Here is a 19,446-nt window from a genome sequence, read left to right as displayed (position 1 = left end):
ACAGGAGACACCTTCAGAGACTCACAGGGAATGAGACTCAAGATCAGGCAACGATGTAATGAGCACAGGTGCCTTAAATAGGGAGAGGTGCCTGATCCACCAATTAGGTTAAAAGCAAAAGGTCATAAGTTCTTGGATGCTGCGCATGCGCAGTCCATCAAGATGGCGGACGCCCGCTGCTCAGGACAGGCGCCAGCAGGAAGGCTAGAGAACCACGCACCAGCGCAGAGGCACTCACGGTCCGGTGAGTGACAGCAACGCTTACAAATACTAACTATAAATAAACTTTGCGATTACTATTGGGAGCGCGCGCGAAAACTTCCTTTGTTTTCGCTCCCGGTATACCTGCCCCGTATATTGTCCTTCAGTTGGGCAACCTGCCTCGTCAGACAGCAACTGAGCACATCAACAATAAACAGTGTATCTACGTTACAAAATCACACACTATACACCTTTTCTGCGCAGAAAATCAAAAGTTCCCAACAATAGTAATAATGTCTCAGAGGCTTTCACAAGTAATTATACTATGCATATATAATAACTATCAAAACGATTGTTTAACCACGTGGCAATATTATCGGAAGTACACATACGCAAGGCAGGAAGTACACATACTCTATGCAATGCAATACTCTTTAAAACGTAAAATGCCAATAAAAAGAAATATTTTTCTTTCTTGTCCCTAGATTCAAATTAGCGTACCTTCAGACTATGCAACAACGGACATTCGGTTTCGCAACACAAAGTGAACCACAGGTCTTGAACACATTGCGTTCCTTCCCGTATGAGACGCGTCCGTCAATCCACCCTTTGTTGAGGAACCAAAAACCGTAAGCGTTGCATACCTACCGATAACGTAACCTCCAACTCAGAGCCCCCAAATTATTAAAGTAATTTTATTGTTTTCAAATAAGCATTGCCGAAGCGATTGTATTGTGTTTCTAACGCACAAAGTGATTTATTTTAGCAGATGCAAAGTTTAACAGTTAAACACATGATTATATTATGATACAGTACAGTACAGCCAATACCAAAAGATACATACATACCGCTGCGCTAACCACGGGCACCAGTGAACAGTAATTCACCCTTGAATACTGTGTTCAGAGTAGACTGAGGCTGGTGGGGGTGCAGCTATGATTATATATACAGTCAGTGTTACAAAGTGAACAATAGAGATTACGTGGCTTGCTTCTATAGGTCCAGACATCAGATGGGTCCAGGGTAAACAGGTCATAGGCTGGTTCAATCTAAGGAATCCAAAGCTGGGGGTCATCTCTCCAGGGGATGAGCTCTGTTCTTCCCGCCTGAATCGCCAGTTACAATTGGTCTATTAGCATTTTATGGTCAGTATCATATTAAAGGTTTTTTTCCCTAACATCAATACCTAGAGTATGCAATGTGCGATCTCTTCACGGAATGCACCGGACAGCTGCTGATGTAAAGGGGATTAATATGATATCAGACATGACACATTTCCTTTAACCTGAACCTTAAATAACACTGAAGTGTACATTTAATCATATTATATAGACTAATAATAAACTAACTACTATCTGCTCATAAATTACAGTGTAACGGAACCAATACAGTCATATGCCAAATGATGTAATGAGCTGATTGGCTATGGAGATTGTTTTCTTATTTAAGAACTTGCAACATACACTTTGTGCAACAACCTGACAATGTTTGAATACTTGAGTTTTAAAGGGAATCCATGTCTCATTAGAAAAGAAACATTAAAAAGTCCATTACTGTCCATATAAAAGAACTGAAAAATATAGTTGAATTTCACAAAAAAAAAAAAACCCGCAACATAGTAAGGCAACCTCAGCAATTTAAAAGCATAACTATAACTTGACAATTATTTATATAATAATAGACCTAGCAGATGAACTGACACTTTAGCTGTATGCAAAGTCTTTTTTCGAAAAGGAGAACTGAGAACAAAATCTATGGGCAGTGGAAAGGATAGTAAGCCCATACTTGCCAACATTTCTTTTTCTTTTTCCGGGAGATGCCGGCTGGGAAGTGGGCGTGCAGGGGGCGGGGTGGCGAAATTGCGTCATTTTGGCCCCGCCCCCGTTACGGAATGACGCAAATCGCGTCATTTTACAGCGGGGGCGGGGCTAAACGCCGCGATTCCTGGTGAATCGAGGCATTTAAACTGAATTTTTCCCACTTACAATCAGGGAGATTGCCACACTCGTCCGGGAGACTCTCGCAAAATGCGGGAGTCTCCCGGACATTACGGGAGAGTTGGCAAGTATGAGTAAGCCATAGAAGGAGAAGGTTTGGGTTTCAACATTTCCCAACTCAAAGTGGGTCTGTGAAGTTTCTCCACCATAGCTGTCAAATTGATGCATACATTCGTGACCTCTCCAATCCTTGAACTTTTCTCACAGCGTGCCAGATGTCACCCACCACCACTTCACAGGTGAGGATTGTCTGCCTAATGGATACATGAAACCATGCCATCCATGTGAAGTACCTAACTACTACACTATCTAAATAAAAGGTGCTCAACTCAAATGTCCCACACCACTTGAAGCATAGCTCCCAAAATTTAGACTCCCAAAAGCTGGACAAAATAAGCCACACCCCCATTCAGCCCAAACTCTGCCCACAAACGGGCACATTTGGGAAAACTCCACCCACTTTCCTGTTATGCCCCGCTATTTTGCAGTCTGCGAAGCAAGATGTCCCACCAAAGTCAGGACAGTTGGGAGGTATGTGAATGCCCTGTATGCCCACTCAGGATAACTGAGACCGTAGAAACAAGTGTTTGTGGGGACAACACCCCTTTGAGCACTGTCTGTACTGTGCCACCCACCCCCTCATGAAATCTGTGAGCCTGTGTTTGTGAAGCAGGTTGACTCTGTCTGTTTCTGGCAGCCATTTGTGTTTGCCAACCAGAGAGCTTTTGAAAAGAATATAATGATTTCTAGGAGAATAGGTAAGAAAATTGTCTAACAGACACCTGCTTAAGAGGCACTTAACTTGCTATTTAAAAAAAAAACAACTACAAACATAAATAACTAAATCTTGGCAAAAAAGCAAATAATGGAGACTTTTAGCTGTTGTTTGTTTCAGGCCCAAATAGAACAAAGTGAGAAATGGGAGAGTAATAGCATTTTATGATACGTAATTTACGTAGTTACATTTAAAAACAACAGGATAGCTGATTCAGGCAAAAAAAAGGGTAATCTCGCTGTAACTGACAAACAAGGATTAATTGCCCATCTGTCATATGGTTTCAAATATCATCTGCCTCTGCTCCAATGCATGCATGTAGTGCTGAAGGAACATCTGCTTTGTTGTAATGTATAACGTGATCTAAGTGTTCTGCAAATCACCTTTGTTTCATTGGTATGCTTCCTGTCCACCCACCAGATCTATTTCCTACATAGACCTAGAGGAGGGAGAACAGTGCATTTTAAATAGTAAATTCTAGGTTACTACTGATGTGTGAGTAAATGCGTATAGTTAGGCACTAGGCGGCACTGTTCTGTATGTCCCCTGCAAAGCTACATTACATGCTTTGCAAGGGCAAGACACAAGCCTGTCTGACTTCCTATTTCTGCCTGTGTCTGATTGGGTAACGCGGGCCGAGGCTTTTTAATTGTATCAACACAAACTTGGGCTGTATATTCAGAGCTGTGGTGTAAGTCGGCCATCAACATGAGAACATCGACCGTCCTGCTCACTGCACTGACAGCGGTCATATCTTATTATGTGTATTCTCCGCTCCCCCACACCTTGTCAGAGCCATGGAAACTCATGCTGCTAGATGCCACCTTCAGATGTGCACAGGATATAGTAAGTATATTTAATTTGCTTATGATCACCTTGTTTAAATGGTATCCGTCATATAACAGGTATAACCGGCATTTCATAGGAGCCTCAGCTGATAATCTACTTCTATTTAAGAATAAAGCCAGTGAAAATCGGTCACATTCCACGCTTGGCGTTTGTAGATCACGGTGATCCACATAACCCACGCCATGCACTGAAACAGTTTATTGGTTTCGGATGTATATGTGTGGCAGGGAAGTGTGCTTTGTAACAATAGGCATACACAAAGATCTTTGTGTGTGACACTGGAAACGTCATGTTCTGCGTCTACATATGTCATAACAGTGCACACCCAGTTCAATGGTTTCAATTTGCAATGTACACGAAATATGCTCTCTTTGTGCCACGTTAGACAGCACTTATTTATAGTGATCACTTTCTAAAATAAAAGGTCCGTTTGACAGCTAGCTACCTATTAAACCTGATTGTAAATTTCAGAATATTTTAGTAAATTCGGTCTATAGCAGCACCCAGAGCCTCCCTAAATAAACCTTGTTTAGTTATTGTATTTCCTATATTACTTGTTATATTATTCTTAGATTGTAAGCTTATTAGATCAGGGCAATATTTATTTTCTGTTTCATTATACTCTATGTAATTGTCATAATCCCCTCAGTGGTCAGTGTTTTTTAAATAAAAGATAATAATATTACAAGGATCAGTGTACTTATCATACTTCACCCGTTAATATTTCATTCTAATTCTAACACTGTTTGCAGTTAGTGTGCTTTTAATTAATGGCAATGGCATTATCCATAAAACCAGTCCAGAGTATTCTACACATTCATTTTAATAATCCCATTTTATGTTATATTCAGTATACGTATCATAAACTGTGTTTTCAATATTGCAAAGTTTTGTATTTTTCACAGGATTACACATCTTAAATTAAGGGACATTTATTGTGAAATAGCATATATTATCATCATCATCACAAATTTATATAGTGCCTCCATTTCCACAGCGCTGCACAGAGAATATTTGTCACTCACATCAGTTCCTGCCTCATTGGAGCTTACAGTCTACATTCCCTAACACACAGACTAATGTTAATTTTGTAGTAGCCGTAGGGCAGCACTTCTGCCTTACAGCACTGGAGTAATGAGTTCAATTCCCGACCATGGTCTTATCTGTGTGGAGTTTGTATGTTCTCCCTGTGTTTGCGTGGGTTTCCTCCGGGTGCTCCGGTTTCCTCTCACACTCCAAAAACATACTAATATGTTAATTGGCTGCTAACAAATTGACCCTAGTCTATCTCTCTCTGTCTATCTGGGTGTGTGTGTATGTTGGTGAATTTAGACTGTAAGCTCCAATGGGGCAGGGACTGATATGAGTGAGTTCTCTGTACAGCGCTGCGGAATTAGTGGCGCTATAAAAAAAGCTGATGATGATGATAGTAGCCAACTAACCTACCAATATGTTTTTGGAGTATATGAATAATATGTCTTATTAAAGTAATTCTATCGTTTTCAAATAAGCATTGCATAGGCGATTGTATTGTGTTTCTAACGCACAAAGTGATTTATTTTAGCAGATGTAAATAGTCAACAATTCAATACATTATTATATTATGATACAGTACAGTACAGCCAATACCAAAAGATACATACATACCACTGCTATCGCATGCGCTCGCTGCGCTAACCACGGGCACCCCTGGACAGTGATTCACCTTTGAATACTGTGATCAGTGAAGTCTGAGATCTGGGTGCACAGCTATGATCATATATACACAGTCAGTGTTACAGAGAACAATGCAAATGACGTGGCTTGCTTCTATAGGTCCAGACATCAGATGGGTCCAGGCTAAACAGGTCATAGGCTGATTCAATCTAAGGAATCCAAAGGTGGGGGTCGTCTCTCCAGGGGATGAGCTCCTTTCTTCCCGCCAATGCTCCAGTTACAATTAGCATTTCATAGCCAACATCATACAAAGGTTTATTCCCTAATATCAATAACTAAAGTATGCAATATGCGATCTCTTCGCCGACTGCACCGGACAGCTGCTGATGATTAGGGTTTCAATATGATACTAGGCATGATACCTTTCCTATAACCTGAACCTTGAATATCACTGAAGTGTACATATAATCATTATATATATATATATATATATATATATATATATATATATATATATATATATATATGACTAATAATAAACCAAATACTATCTGCTCACAAATTACAGTGTAACGGAACCAATATGAATTATATAAATAACTAAATGTTGTAATGCGAGTGCGTGCGTATTTTACCGTGCGATCGCACCACGCCACGTGTTACGTGGCATACGGATCGCAATCGCACGGCAAAACAATATTAACCAATATACTTTCGTTCATCCAATTATACGACTTTGACAGTCTGCTTACAATAAAATAATATATAATGAGATGAAGAAGTGGTTCAGAAATATCCTGAATGTTCATTTATCTATATTTTTCCCTAGTACCATTATATTCTTAACTGCTATCCTAGTAACCAAGAGTCTAGATTCCATAGAAACCAAACACACAGACACCCCTGGAATAACTCATCTTGTTATTATCTGATGATACAGACAAGGGCCTGATGCCTAATTTGGTCTAAAAGGTCAAGATCATTTCCTATATGTTTAGTGACCTCTTTTGTTGTTTTTTGTTTGGGGGAGGGGTTGTTACATAAACTGTTCGGCAAAACATGGTACAAACTCTTTAAAATTGCTTTCCTGTGAAATGCTCAAGAAACCTGAGATGATTATGATGAAACCTGAGACACCTTCAATGATCTGTAGACTGAAGCCTATAGAGTCATTGACCTGTAAAAGTGTCTGGTGCTGAGTTTTCACCCACTAGCCTGACTTGAAGTAAACCCTGCACAGACTAGTCTCTGAACACAGAAATTCCTTGTGAAACTCTTACTGTGGTTTTGAAATGTGCTATATTTTGCAATACCCATTACAAAATAAGAATTAACGTATGTGTATTCTTAAACAATTGTAGTTATAATAAATAAATGATGATGGTAATACACAATACAATTAGTTCCATTATTAGCTTACCCTTCAGAATATATGACCTAATTAAGTAAGTTGTGTAACATGAATATTTGAAGTCCTTCTAATTTTTATAGGAGCCGTAGGGGTATATTTACTATACTGCAGGTTTGAAAAATTGGAGATGTTGTCTATAGCAACCAATCAGATTCTAGCTGTCATTTTGTAGAATGTGCTAAATAAATGACAGCTAGAATCTGATTGGTTGCTATAGTCGACATCTCCACTTTTTCAAACCTGCAGTTTAGTAAATATAAGCCTTTGTATGTTATATTTTTCAGCTTAAGTTCAGTTACATCTTAACATGTCAGTAAGAGGAGCTAATGATTGCCTCAGACTTTCTCTTGTTTGCAACGCTTGGATGCCTGTATATATGACCTTTCCCCTACTTCTCTCACTGTTGTCAAATACCTTATGCTAGGAATTCTCCAATAGCTGAAAAAAGTTGTCACATGACTTTAGCCCTGTTGTATGGGGTCATCTGCAGAATGACCTGCCAAACCATGAGCTGAAGTTGGTAAATAGTACAGAGATGACATGGTTGGAAAACGTTTTATGCCAGTGATAACAGTTAGTATGGGAAATAAAACAACCAATAGTAAATAACAAATAATAGGAAAAAGCAGCCTAAAATGTAGTCATATAGCAATTGATTGATTCATGTTACAAAACCTTGCTGTGCAGTGGGCAATTGTAGTAGATGCACATAGATTTGATCATATTTGCAGTGGTGCAGCGTAAAAGTACATACAAGAAAATGTATTTACACGGAACTCATGGAGTCACTATACTATTATTATTGTTTATTTCTGTAGTGCAACCATATTACACAGTACTATTCAAAGAATTTTAAATCATATTCTATAGCTGGCGCCTGGCGTGGGGCAGAGGAGGGGGACAGAGAGCAGAGGAGGGGGACAGAGAGCAGAGGAGGGGGACAGAGAGCAGAGGAGGGGGACAGAGGGCAGTGGAGGGGGACAGAGGGCAGTGGAGGGGGGCAGAGGGCAGAGGAGGGGGGCAGAGGGCAGAGGAGGGGGGCAGAGGGCAGAGGAGGAGGGCAGATGGCAGAGGAGGGGGACAGAGGGCAGAGGAGGGCAGAGGAGGAGGAGGGCAGAGGAGGAGGGCAGAGGGCAGAGGAGGGGGACAGAGGGCAGAGGAGGGGGACAGAGGGCAGAGGAGGGGGACAGAGGGCAGATGGCAGAGGAGGGGGACAGATGGCAGAGGAGGCGGGCAGATGGCAGAGGAGGGGGACAGAGGGCAGAGGAGGGGGACAGAGGGCAGAGGAGGAGGGCAGAGGGCAGAGGGCAGAGGAGGAGGGCAGGGCAGAGGAGGGGGACAGAGGGCAGAGGAGGGGGGCAGAGGGCAGAGGAGGGGGACAGAGGGCAGAGGAGGGGGACAGAGAGCAGAGGAGGGGGCAGAGGAGGGGGACAGAGGGCAGAGGAGGGGGACAGAGGGCAGAGGAGGAGGGCAGATGGCAGAGGAGGGGGACAGATGGCAGAGGAGGGGGACAGATGGCAGAGGAGGGGGACAGAGGGCAGAGGAGGGGGACAGAGGGCAGAGGAGGAGGGCAGATGCCAGAGGAGGGGGGCAGAGGGCAGAGGAGGGGGACAGAGGGCAGAGGAGGAGGACAGAGGGCAGAGGAGGGGGACAGAGGGCAGAGGAGGAGGGCAGATGGCAGAGGAGGGGGACAGAGAGCAGAGGAGGATGGCAGAGGAGGGGGACAGATGGCAGAGGAGGGGGACAGAGGGCAGAGGAGGGGGACAGAGGGCAGAGGAGGGGGACAGAGGGCAGAGGAGGAGGGCAGATGCCAGAGGAGGGGGGCAAAGGGCAGAGGAGGCGGGCAGATGGCAGAGGAGGGGGACAGAGGGCAGAGGAGGGGGACAGAGAGCAGAGGAGGATGGCAGAGGAGGGGGACAGAGGGCAGAGGAGGGGGACAGAGGGCAGAGGAGGGGGACAGAGGGCAGAGGAGGAGGGCAGATGGCAGAGGAGGGGGACAGATGGCAGAGGAGGGGGACAGAGGGCAGAGGAGGGGGACAGAGGGCAGAGGAGGGGGACAGAGGGCAGAGGAGGAGGGCAGATGCCAGAGGAGGGGGGCAGAGGGCAGAGGAGGGGGACAGAGGGCAGAGGAGGAGGACAGAGGGCAGAGGAGGGGGACAGAGGGCAGAGGAGGAGGGCAGATGGCAGAGGAGGGGGACAGAGAGCAGAGGAGGATGGCAGAGGAGGGGGACAGAGGGCAGAGGAGGGGGACAGAGGGCAGAGGAGGGGGACAGAGGGCAGAGGAGGGGGACAGAGGGCAGAGGAGGAGGGCAGATGCCAGAGGAGGGGGGCAAAGGGCAGAGGAGGCGGGCAGATGGCAGAGGAGGGGGACAGAGGGCAGAGGAGGGGGACAGAGAGCAGAGGAGGATGGCAGAGGAGGGGGACAGAGGGCAGAGGAGGGGGACAGAGGGCAGAGGAGGGGGGCAGAGGAGCAGGGCAGATGGCAACGTGAGAGAGGGCAGTGTGCCTGGATGCAGAGGGGGCAGTGTGCCTGGTTGCAGAGGGGGCAGTGTGCCTGGATGCAGAGGGGCATTTTTGCATACAACTAAATAAGTATTTCTGTCGTGACCTAAATACTTATTACAATTTTTTGACCCAACTACTTCTAAAACAGGACTGCTCAGTAATTATTTTGGAGGGGTGCCTTGAAAAAATTTGGAGACTCTAAGGGTGCCGCGAACTGCAAAAGTTTGGGAACCACTGTGCTATGGTGTGATAAAGCATTATTGTGGGAGTGTACACACTAATGCAATATCGGACCTAACAGTTGTTTATCGTGTGATTGGCACGATAACCGTGTGATAAACCTGTCGTGTGTACCCAGCCTTAGACTGCTTGCCTGTGGTCCAGCCAGTAGACGTAGTGTCTACCTTACTAAGGGCAGGGAGCTGATAAAGACCGTGATGGCAAAAACCTAGTATGCAAGAAGGGTTGTAATGTTCAGGGTGTGAGCTAGCAACAATGCACCTGCAAAGGGCCGTCCACTAGCAATGTACATTGTTTATATTCTTTTAGATTTTTATCTTAATCGTGTTTACCACCTGTAAGCCTTCCTCTACATTGTAAGACTGTTCCCAAGACTCTTCACATCTATTCATTTGCCCATCATGCATTCAAGGCAGACAATTCCAATGCACATAGCCCTTATACTGATATTGCCATAAGGTTATTGATGTATAAAAAGATATTAGGATCAAGGTCAGTTTATTTTGGTTTGTGCCACAAGACCCATGTGATGCATGCACATTGTGGCATTTAATAAATGCTGAACATGCTAATCCCTAGTAGTTTAGCTGACAAGATTGAATTGAATGAGCATGCATATGTATCCTGGCTGGACATTCACTGGCCAGATTCAGTTTACAGAACTAAAACGCCTATAGCTTAACACAAAGTCTCATTTACTAACATTGCCTTTAAGTGCATAATTTGCACTGAAACATTTTATCTGTCTACAAGAAACATTATGAAAACAAGTGTCTGGTTATTATGTTTTATTGCACATTTTGTACCTAAATACATTTAGTGCCCTAAAAAACAAATTCATTTACCCTACATAAGGATTTCTATTTATGCAGCATATGTAAATTCCTTTTCTTGATATATAGTCCATACTTGCCAACTCTCCCGGAATGTCCGGGAGACTCCCGAAATTCAGGTCGGTCTCACGGAATCTCGGGAGAGCAGTCAAGTCTCCAGCATCCCGCAACTGCTTAGCCTAAATGACGCGATTTGCAGTGAATCGCATCATTTTGGTCGCGCCTCCCGGACTACAATTGGCGAAAGTAGGCAAATATGATATATACAATCTTTTATATTTGTAATCTTCCCATCAACCTATAGTTAGCCATTTGGGACAATGTGATGTAGGTTTGCTCTTTCGAGCTCCTAGTGAGCTGCTTCTTTTTTCATTACGTTATTTTCAGTTCAGTGTGCCTAAATATACTGCATATCTTCATCAAAATGCTTATTTAATACATTTATTAGTGGATAAATGCATCTTTATTCTACCATCTCTCATTCCCTGAAAAGTTGTATCCTATGCTTTTACCTCTTTATCTATGTTTTTTTGTTATTCTTTTCATAGAGCAACCTGGCCCATTATGTAGGCCTTGGTCACCACTTGCATGTCTTGAATTTTGTTTCAAGCTACTTTGACAAGTTGGATCCCATATCAACTTTAAATCTAAAAGTGACGGACACAGTATTTGATGGGGTGGAGGTCAGGATATTTGAACCTGAGAAGGAGTTGGATGGAACATTGAAACGCAGCATCATTTATATCCATGGTGGAGGATGGGCCCTTGGAAGTGCCAGTATGTGTTTATATGTGATACAGTATATTTGTAAAAGGAAAACTTTAAAAGAATTTAGAATGTTAGAATGTAGTGTGTTCTCCAATAATGTTTTTCACTTGTATGTTCAATCCATCAGTTTAGTTTGTTATATAACACTGTTTTAGCCATGTCTACTTTTCCCAGTAGATGATAGATTTAATAGATATTTTTTGCCATAGAAACATTTGAAAATATGACATTATTGTTAATATTGTATTGTGCATGTCTTGTGAGTTATAAATCGCTGACTGCTACAGTATACATTGCTGAGAAGACAGATTATTTACCAAACAAAAAGACACAAGGAGCAATAATTTCTCAGAAATTTGGCAGAATACAGTAAGCAACTAATAAATCATTTCCTAAGTAAACATTCGGAGATGGATGTTTTTGAAAGTGGTAAAAGGAAAAAACAGTCTCTAGTCCTGACAATTGCCATCTACGCAACTCAACTAGATCTCCAGTTATTTTGACAACCAAAGAAATATACCACACAATCTAAATATATTGGTAGCTGTAATTTTTCGTAAAATTATTTCTGTGGTTTAGAGACGGAAAAACTAAACTGATTGTATCTACAACTAATCTTAGACAACAGTGGAGGTAAATTACACAGCTTCAAATTAAATGCTTTGTGTTCCTCTTTAACCTTTACACTTTGTATGCCCTTTCTTTATGTATGCTCTGTTTCCCCCACTGTCTGGCGCTGCAGAGCACTGTGGTTCCTTACAAATCAATGATAATAATAAGAATATAGTTAAATATATATATTTAGTATAAGAAAGATTTTAATTAATACATTTTAACATTTAAAAAAGGAGCCACGCAGGCAGTGCTGTAGCGTACCTCCCAACTTTATTTACACTGGGCATGATGACATCCCTTGGGGCAGCCACCCCCCTATAACACCCCTTCAATGCAGCGCATACCTGCTGCTAGAACATGTGGCATTGACTGTAATCTCAGGGTCTTGTACTTGTTCTGTTTTGTTGTGTGATTTGTATTTTGTATGATTTGTAACCCTGACTCTCCCAGCCCTGCGGGGTTTTGTAGAACCTTACTAATAAATTATGATAATTGAAGAGACACCTTCCACCTCCCAGCTGTCCTGGAATCAGAATAAAGGTCCTGATATGTGGGACTTTCTCCTGAAATCGGCACTGTCCCACCTAAGTCAGGACAGTTGCGATGTATGTTGTAGCCTAGGCTTCTGATACTATTCCGCTATATTCTTTTCCATAACCTGTCAGCTTTTGTGCTTTCTATGACTTTACTATGTAGATATACATTTTATAAATCTCTTTACCTTAGTGGACTGCTTTATTACATGTGTAAAATCTTCATGGTGGAAATACACTTTCAGATCAATGAGTCAAATCATAACATTTTAATACTCACTAGTCCCCACAATTACAACCCTGTTTTACTGATCAAGAATGCTCTGCATTTTAACTTGTCTATATCAGATGCTGGGACAATGTCTCTGTGTTAATTATATTACATATATTTATTTTAGGAACGAGGTCCTATGACAGCCTGTGTCGAAGAATATCGGAAGATGTGAACGCGGTTGTTGTTTCCATTGAGTGAGTTGGAACAATCGGGTCCTGATTTGTTTCTGCAATGCAGTCTGACCTGATTTATAAAACATATGTGAATCATATTTGATTTCTCTTTCATTACACCTGCTCTGCTGGAATGTAGTTATTCAACTTTGCTGAAATGTAATCTTATTGGATGGGTGTATAATAACGTTTGTTTTCTAGATCTTAATAAGTAGGTCATGTTATTGTAAGCCCTCCATTTGTTCATCTTCCTACTGTACATCAGTACAAATTAGTCAATTGAAATGTGCTCAGTTTATAGAAAAAGTAAAAAAAACTGCTCTATGTAGGAGGCAGGGGGGGGGGGGGGCGATCGCCCCGATCGCCCCCCCTAGCAGACACTTGCTGCCGACGGCTGCACAGTATGTGCAGGTCCGTCCAGCCGTGACAGGCAGGGACAGTGTGCTGCCCGGCTGCTCTGATTGTGTTTAAAACACAATCAGAGCAGCCGGGCAGCACACTGTCCCTGCCTGTCATAGCTGGACGGACCTGCACATACTGTGCAGCCGTCGGCAGCCTAAACTGTTAGAAAGGGGCGGGGCCTAAATCGCCCCCCCTAAATCGCCCCGGGGACAGTCCTTTCCTAGATCCGCCCCTGGTAGGAGGCAGGATTTACAACTAAAATATGCTAATAATGATAAAGGTACGCTACTGATTCTGACCCTTAACAAATGGATATGTGATTTCTTTACTAGTTTTCCCTAAAACAAATATTTATACCAGTTACAAAACAAACAAAACATGAAAGCTATCTCCATCAATCGTTTTAAAGTTAAGCCCAAAATAAAAATGTGTTTCTTCCTTCCAAACGCTTGTATATCAGGGTGAAACAATGTAGTCAATGTATGTGAGGACTAAGAAATACGGCTTACATAGATTTGTATTACTGAATATACATAATGTAACTTGTGACGATATCGCCATCGCTTTCCCTCGCTTACGCAATGTTGAAATGCTGTTGTTTTGTGACACGATTCAATGCAAAATATAAGTACATTTTCCTAAGGAATCAATGGGTTGAAAAAAATTATAAATGGTGTTAACAATTTAGTGTATAAGTCTCAAGTGTGCTTTACGGGTAATGCATTTCCTATACGGAGCAGATAAACATTGCCCGCTTCCAGAGGCGGAGCTAGCAAGGTGTGGGCCGAGGTGCAGGGAAGCTGGGAGGAGGGAACCGGGGCCCCCAACCCTCTGCATCTGCCGTGCAGCGGGCCCCATTATCTCCATTGGCCCCGGTGCACAGCACCTACTGCACTAATGGTAGTTCTGCCACTACTCGCTTCACCACCAGGCTGTAAGTACGCTGATAATACTACACCAGAGTGCTATAGCAGTCCATTTACATTAATGTACATTTTGTTTTGTGTTTAGGTATAGGCTGGTTCCAAATGTTCATTTCCCAGAGCAAGTAAATGACGCTTTTGTTGCCACAAAATACTTCATGCAACCAGAGGTTCTCGCCCGGTATTCTGTGGACCCGCACAGGATTGCCATATCTGGAGACAGTGCCGGAGGAAACTTGGCTGCTGCTGTGTGTCAGCAGGTAACACACATGTTTGCTTGTCATAGATGTCTCCATGTTTCAGTCATGTCTGCACAAACCAGGTTCACGTGTTGAAAAGCGTTTAAAAAGGTGAAACGTTGTCCTTTGTTCAAAAGTTTATTGCTCCATTCCAACACACATTCTATTATTGTCCACTATGTGGCACTGTTGGCGTTTGTGGATAACAATAAATATTTAATTTACTGTACTGTGTACTAGTAAGTCCAAATGTACAGAAAATAAATCTACTCATGCAGAACTGTTTTTAGTTATGGTTTAACAAAATATTTACAGCAATTATTTGGCATTAGATAATTACATTGTTTCACAATGCTGTTGCTCACATCTCCATCCAGAACCTGTGGTAAATTAATAAGTAGAATATATTTTTTTTGAAAAAAAAATGTATTTGTCACTTTTTAATACGCCTGTTCTTGTTTTGGGAAATTTGGGTAACGTGAATTATTGAGGGCACCTTGGGACAGGTTTTAGAACCACTGAAATATTATTCAGGTGGGGATTCGAATGACCTAGATTGCAAATGTTGAGATTGTAAATTAACCTTAATTACCTTTTATGCCTATATTACTAACTGAACATGGTATGCCTCAGTACTTAATGTATAAAGAGATCTCTTCAGTTCTTTATCGGCTATCCAGTCCTTGTACAAAGCGTGACATCACCAAGAATACCTCTGAGTGAAGAGAGATGCCCAGAGGTACTGACGTGATAATCATCATCATCATCAGATATTTATATAGCAGCACTAATTCCGCAGCGCTGTACAGAGAACTCACTTACATCAGTCCCTGCCCCACTGGAGCGTACAGTCTAACTTCCCTAATATACACACACACATACAAGCAATAATAAATACATCAAGTATAACTTGGATCTCACAGCACCATGTTATTTCTGTTAGTATAATACACCTCTTGATATTAAGGTTAAGAATGTATAATAGCTGTAAACCTAATATTTTGTTGAGGCTCTGGCTTTAAAATAATTAACATGTACTATTTTATTTTGTATTGGATTTACAATGTACTCTCTAATTAGGGACATCTATTGTATCCACTCTTACTCTGTACAACACTTAATAAGTAACAAACTTACAGTTTGCCAACACAGACTCGCTCATTCGATCAATTAGCTTTTAAACTACACTGCTATTGTGAAGGCTACATCAAGATTAAAATAGTATATATTGAACAAAAAAATAAAACCTTTTAAATGTTACTGCAGATATTACAGCTAATTAAGATCTATGGGGCTTGGCAATGTAAGCAGCCCAAGACTTAGACAAAACATGTATATTGATTTGTTTAGATTTAGTAGCGACTGGGATAAAATTGGTGGTGGGGGGGGGGGGGGAGGATTGTGTGTTTTTTAAAAACAGATCTATTTACAAATACAATTTTATATATGTATCCCATTTGGCTGTGATTGGTTTTTTCTTGCATCTAAAAACAACACTTTTGTGAATTTGGAGCCAATGACCCCATAGCCCCTTATACACACCTGTGCTTGAAGTTGGGATCAACAAAAGCATCTTGTAAACACTGCACACTTTATTTAAATGGGTCAGACACTAGAAATCATTGCTTAAGGTGTCGCCAAAATCAGTGCAGTTTCTACTTGTAATTACTAGCATTGCAGTTTCAAATGCATTGTGTTCAGTTTTTTAGGCATTGGGGAATCTAATAGTTAGGTTCAAAAACTAGTAATAAAAAGTCAAATGCATGTATTTAAAAGCCAAAAGATGTGTGTGTATGTGTGTATATATATATATATATATATACCGTATTTCCCCATGTATAAGACGCACCTTTTTCCCCCAAATTTTGGGTCTAAAAAAAGGGTGCGTCTTATACACTGCCAGCGCTACTTACCTGAATGAAGAAGATGATCCCTGGTGTGAGGTTATGAGAGAGGAGTCCCCGCTGAACAGATCTGCGCTTGCAGGACCTTTAGGCGCCTCCCACAGTCTCTGATGTCTCGGAGCTGTCAGTCACGTGACCGGCAGCTCCGCTGGCCACCGATAATTGAGCCCAGATGACCCCTATTGTGAACAGATCTGCCAGTTTCAGGTAAAAAGACCATCAGGTCATTCAGGTGCCTCCCAGTCTCCGCTGACTGCCGATAATTTAGCCCAGCATGTAGTATGGTATGTACAGCGCTGTGCATCAGCACTGCCTTCCTGTAACTGAATGTGGGACTTTATTGTAAATTCTGATCCTCTAGACCTGATGTGAGATCTCTCACTAAAATCACAACCAGACAAGCCTTCTGCTTCAGTAACTTATTGTAATACATCTTTATTTAAATTTTGGGCCCCAAAATTGAGGTGCGTCTTATACATGGGTGCGTCTTATACTTGGGGAAATACGGTGTGTGTGTATATATATATATATATATATATATATATATATATATATATATATATATATATATGTATGTGTGTGTATATATATATATATATATATATATATATATATATGTATATATGTATATGTATATATATATATGTATATATATATATATATATATATATATATATATATATATATAATGTGTGTGTATATAATATTGTGAGTGTATGTATAGACATATAAAATAACCTTACTTCTCCTTTGTTGTTTGTGTTTCATACAGGTTGCACAAGACAAGAGTATAACAACCAAAGTGAAACTGCAATCTTTAGTCTATCCTGTACTCCAGATATTCGATTTCAACACTCCTTCTTACCAGCAAAACATGGACATGCCAATATTGTCTCGATTTGTCATGATAAAGTTCTGGCTCGACTACTTAAATGGGAGCCACAGTTTTGCTCATGCAATGCTGGTTAATAACCACACATCTCTGGACATAAGTGAAACCGTTGCACTCCGAAAACTTTTGAATTGGAATTCGTTATTACCATTGTCCTTCAAAAAGAACTACGAGCCTGTAATACAAAGAGTTGGCAATCCCAGTATTGTCCGAGAGGTACCTGCATTACTCGACATCAGGGCATCTCCATTGATTGCACACAAGGATATCCTTCAAAAGCTTCCAAAAACCTATATCTTAACTTGTGAGCATGATGTTCTAAGAGATGATGGCACTATGTATGTAAAACGACTGGAGGAAGCGGGAGTGGATGTCACTCATGACCACTATGAAGATGGCTTCCATGGCTGTATGCTTTTTGCTACCTGGCCCACTTACTTTTCAGCTGGTGCCCGGACAAGAGATGGCTATGTCAAATGGCTTACTGAGAACCTTTAAAGGAGAAAAAAATCCAAATTAGTTGAGTCTACTAAGAAAGATACTTCAACAACTGGTAGATTTTTTTATGATTTGTTTTTTGGTCCTAAAGTCTGTCCTCCTTTAGCACTGAAGAGGCTTAAGTCCCTCTGTATATTTATTTACGATAATATATATGTACACTTGGATATACTAAACCAAATCTTGGTGTTATATGACCCTTTTGCCAGTCACATGGGCTATGAGAATGGCATTACAGGTTTGACCGTAATCATAAAAGTTAAGCAAACCTGTTATTACAAAGGGTGACAAGACACAATAGCAGATGTGGACTCACCACGTGGAATCTGGTCTGCTACACAATAGAAGGGCTACGCAATATTGTGGTGATCTTAAAATTATATGTGTTATTGCACATGTTGTTTAACCATCTATTCCGTGTAATTGAAGCTTAAAGCATCCAGTTCTCCCCATCCCTGTCATGTCCTGGTCAGGATAAAATCACCTGATTGCAGAACATTACCTGCTCCTGGTTTAGCTAATTTTTGACAGACTTTGACTGTAGAGAAAATACTTGCTGTAATCTATTTTGCTCAACTACTTTGCACTAACCTTGTTTGACCTACATTGTTGTAGTAGGAAACTCCTCCATTACTGGCCATTGTCCAGGAACTTGTGTACTATTTTCTTGTCACGCAATGTAGATTTTACATTAGGATATTCAATGTGTTTTAATCCGAGAGCGAATGTTTTACCTCCAGCAAAAGAAAATCAATGCAATTATATATTATTTGTCACAATAGTTGTAATATAACAAAAGGGGTAATAGAAATGCCTTGTAGTTTTTAAAGGAGATATGTGTGTTGTGTATGGGTTTATATAATCTTAGTTTGTGTTATAGAGCAGCATCTCTTAAAGATCCAATCCAGAGAGATCCGTTCAAATTGACTTGTGTTGTTAATAATTGACCTTTTCTGTTTGGCATTCTACCCATAGAATGGCTAACTGTAGAATTTCTTGTACTTTGTTCATTGCAGTATAAGTAGAAGAGTGGGCAGACGTCATCACACAAATCTCAACATTAGCTTATTTATATTTAAATTAAGACTAATATTCAGGGGTAGAGCTATAGCTGTTGGAGAGGGGCGAGGATGCCGTATCACCGCACAGGTTTTCTGAGCTTGTGCGGGGGTTGGGGCGTGCGCAGTGAAGTCCTGGTTGGGCGTTCCATTCCTGAAAGCCCAATCGGGGTTTCCTATCACATGCGCCTGCATATGCTCGGAATATTGGAGCCGGGGTCTCTGAAAAGGATGTACATTTATTACCCCCTTCCACCCCACTTTTTGTTATGGGGTGCAAATGTGCTACTAATTTTCTTCATATACTTGACTTTATAGCAGTTACTGCTCATAGGCTTTATAAAATAGTGGCCATTGTTTTGTTGGCAATATATTCTCATACCGTTACATCAGCTTTTTATTAACAGGTTGTCAGGTTTGTGTGGGTAAAAATCCCTGAGGTACAACCTACCTCTGTACTACAAGTCAAATGAATACAGAGATTCCTAGTCCTAGCTTGGCCAAGTTAGAAAGCTCCCCCACCAACAACTAGGTGAATCTAGTGTACTCCCAAGTCTGTGCAATAAGAGGTTTGTATAAACCTAATAATAATGGACTTGCCTGCAAACCTTTTTGGAGGGTCTTGGTTATACAGCTTATGGGGGAGCAAAAATGTATTGCCTGATAGGAGTTTTGCGTAGCTAGAATTGGAGGAATGGAG

General features: G+C 41.4%; 1 protein-coding gene across 1 annotated transcript; it reads left to right on the top strand.

Moving 5' to 3' along the window:
• The first annotated feature begins 3,533 nt into the window (after positions 1 to 3,533).
• NCEH1 (neutral cholesterol ester hydrolase 1) lies at positions 3,534 to 19,014 on the top strand. The gene is made up of 5 exons (XM_075202140.1): positions 3,534 to 3,819; positions 11,016 to 11,244; positions 12,782 to 12,851; positions 14,244 to 14,415; positions 17,071 to 19,014. The coding sequence occupies exons 1-5, from the start codon at positions 3,682 to 3,684 to the stop codon at positions 17,686 to 17,688; spliced, it is 1,227 nt and encodes a 408-aa protein (XP_075058241.1). The 5' UTR covers positions 3,534 to 3,681; the 3' UTR covers positions 17,689 to 19,014.
• The last annotated feature ends 432 nt before the right edge of the window (positions 19,015 to 19,446 follow it).

Source organism: Mixophyes fleayi, chromosome 3 (assembly GCF_038048845.1).
Source record: "Mixophyes fleayi isolate aMixFle1 chromosome 3, aMixFle1.hap1, whole genome shotgun sequence".
Classification (NCBI taxonomy): Eukaryota; Metazoa; Chordata; class Amphibia; order Anura; family Limnodynastidae; genus Mixophyes; species Mixophyes fleayi.
Note: the sequence above shows the minus strand (reverse complement) of the source record. Positions and strands in the feature narration are given on the sequence as shown.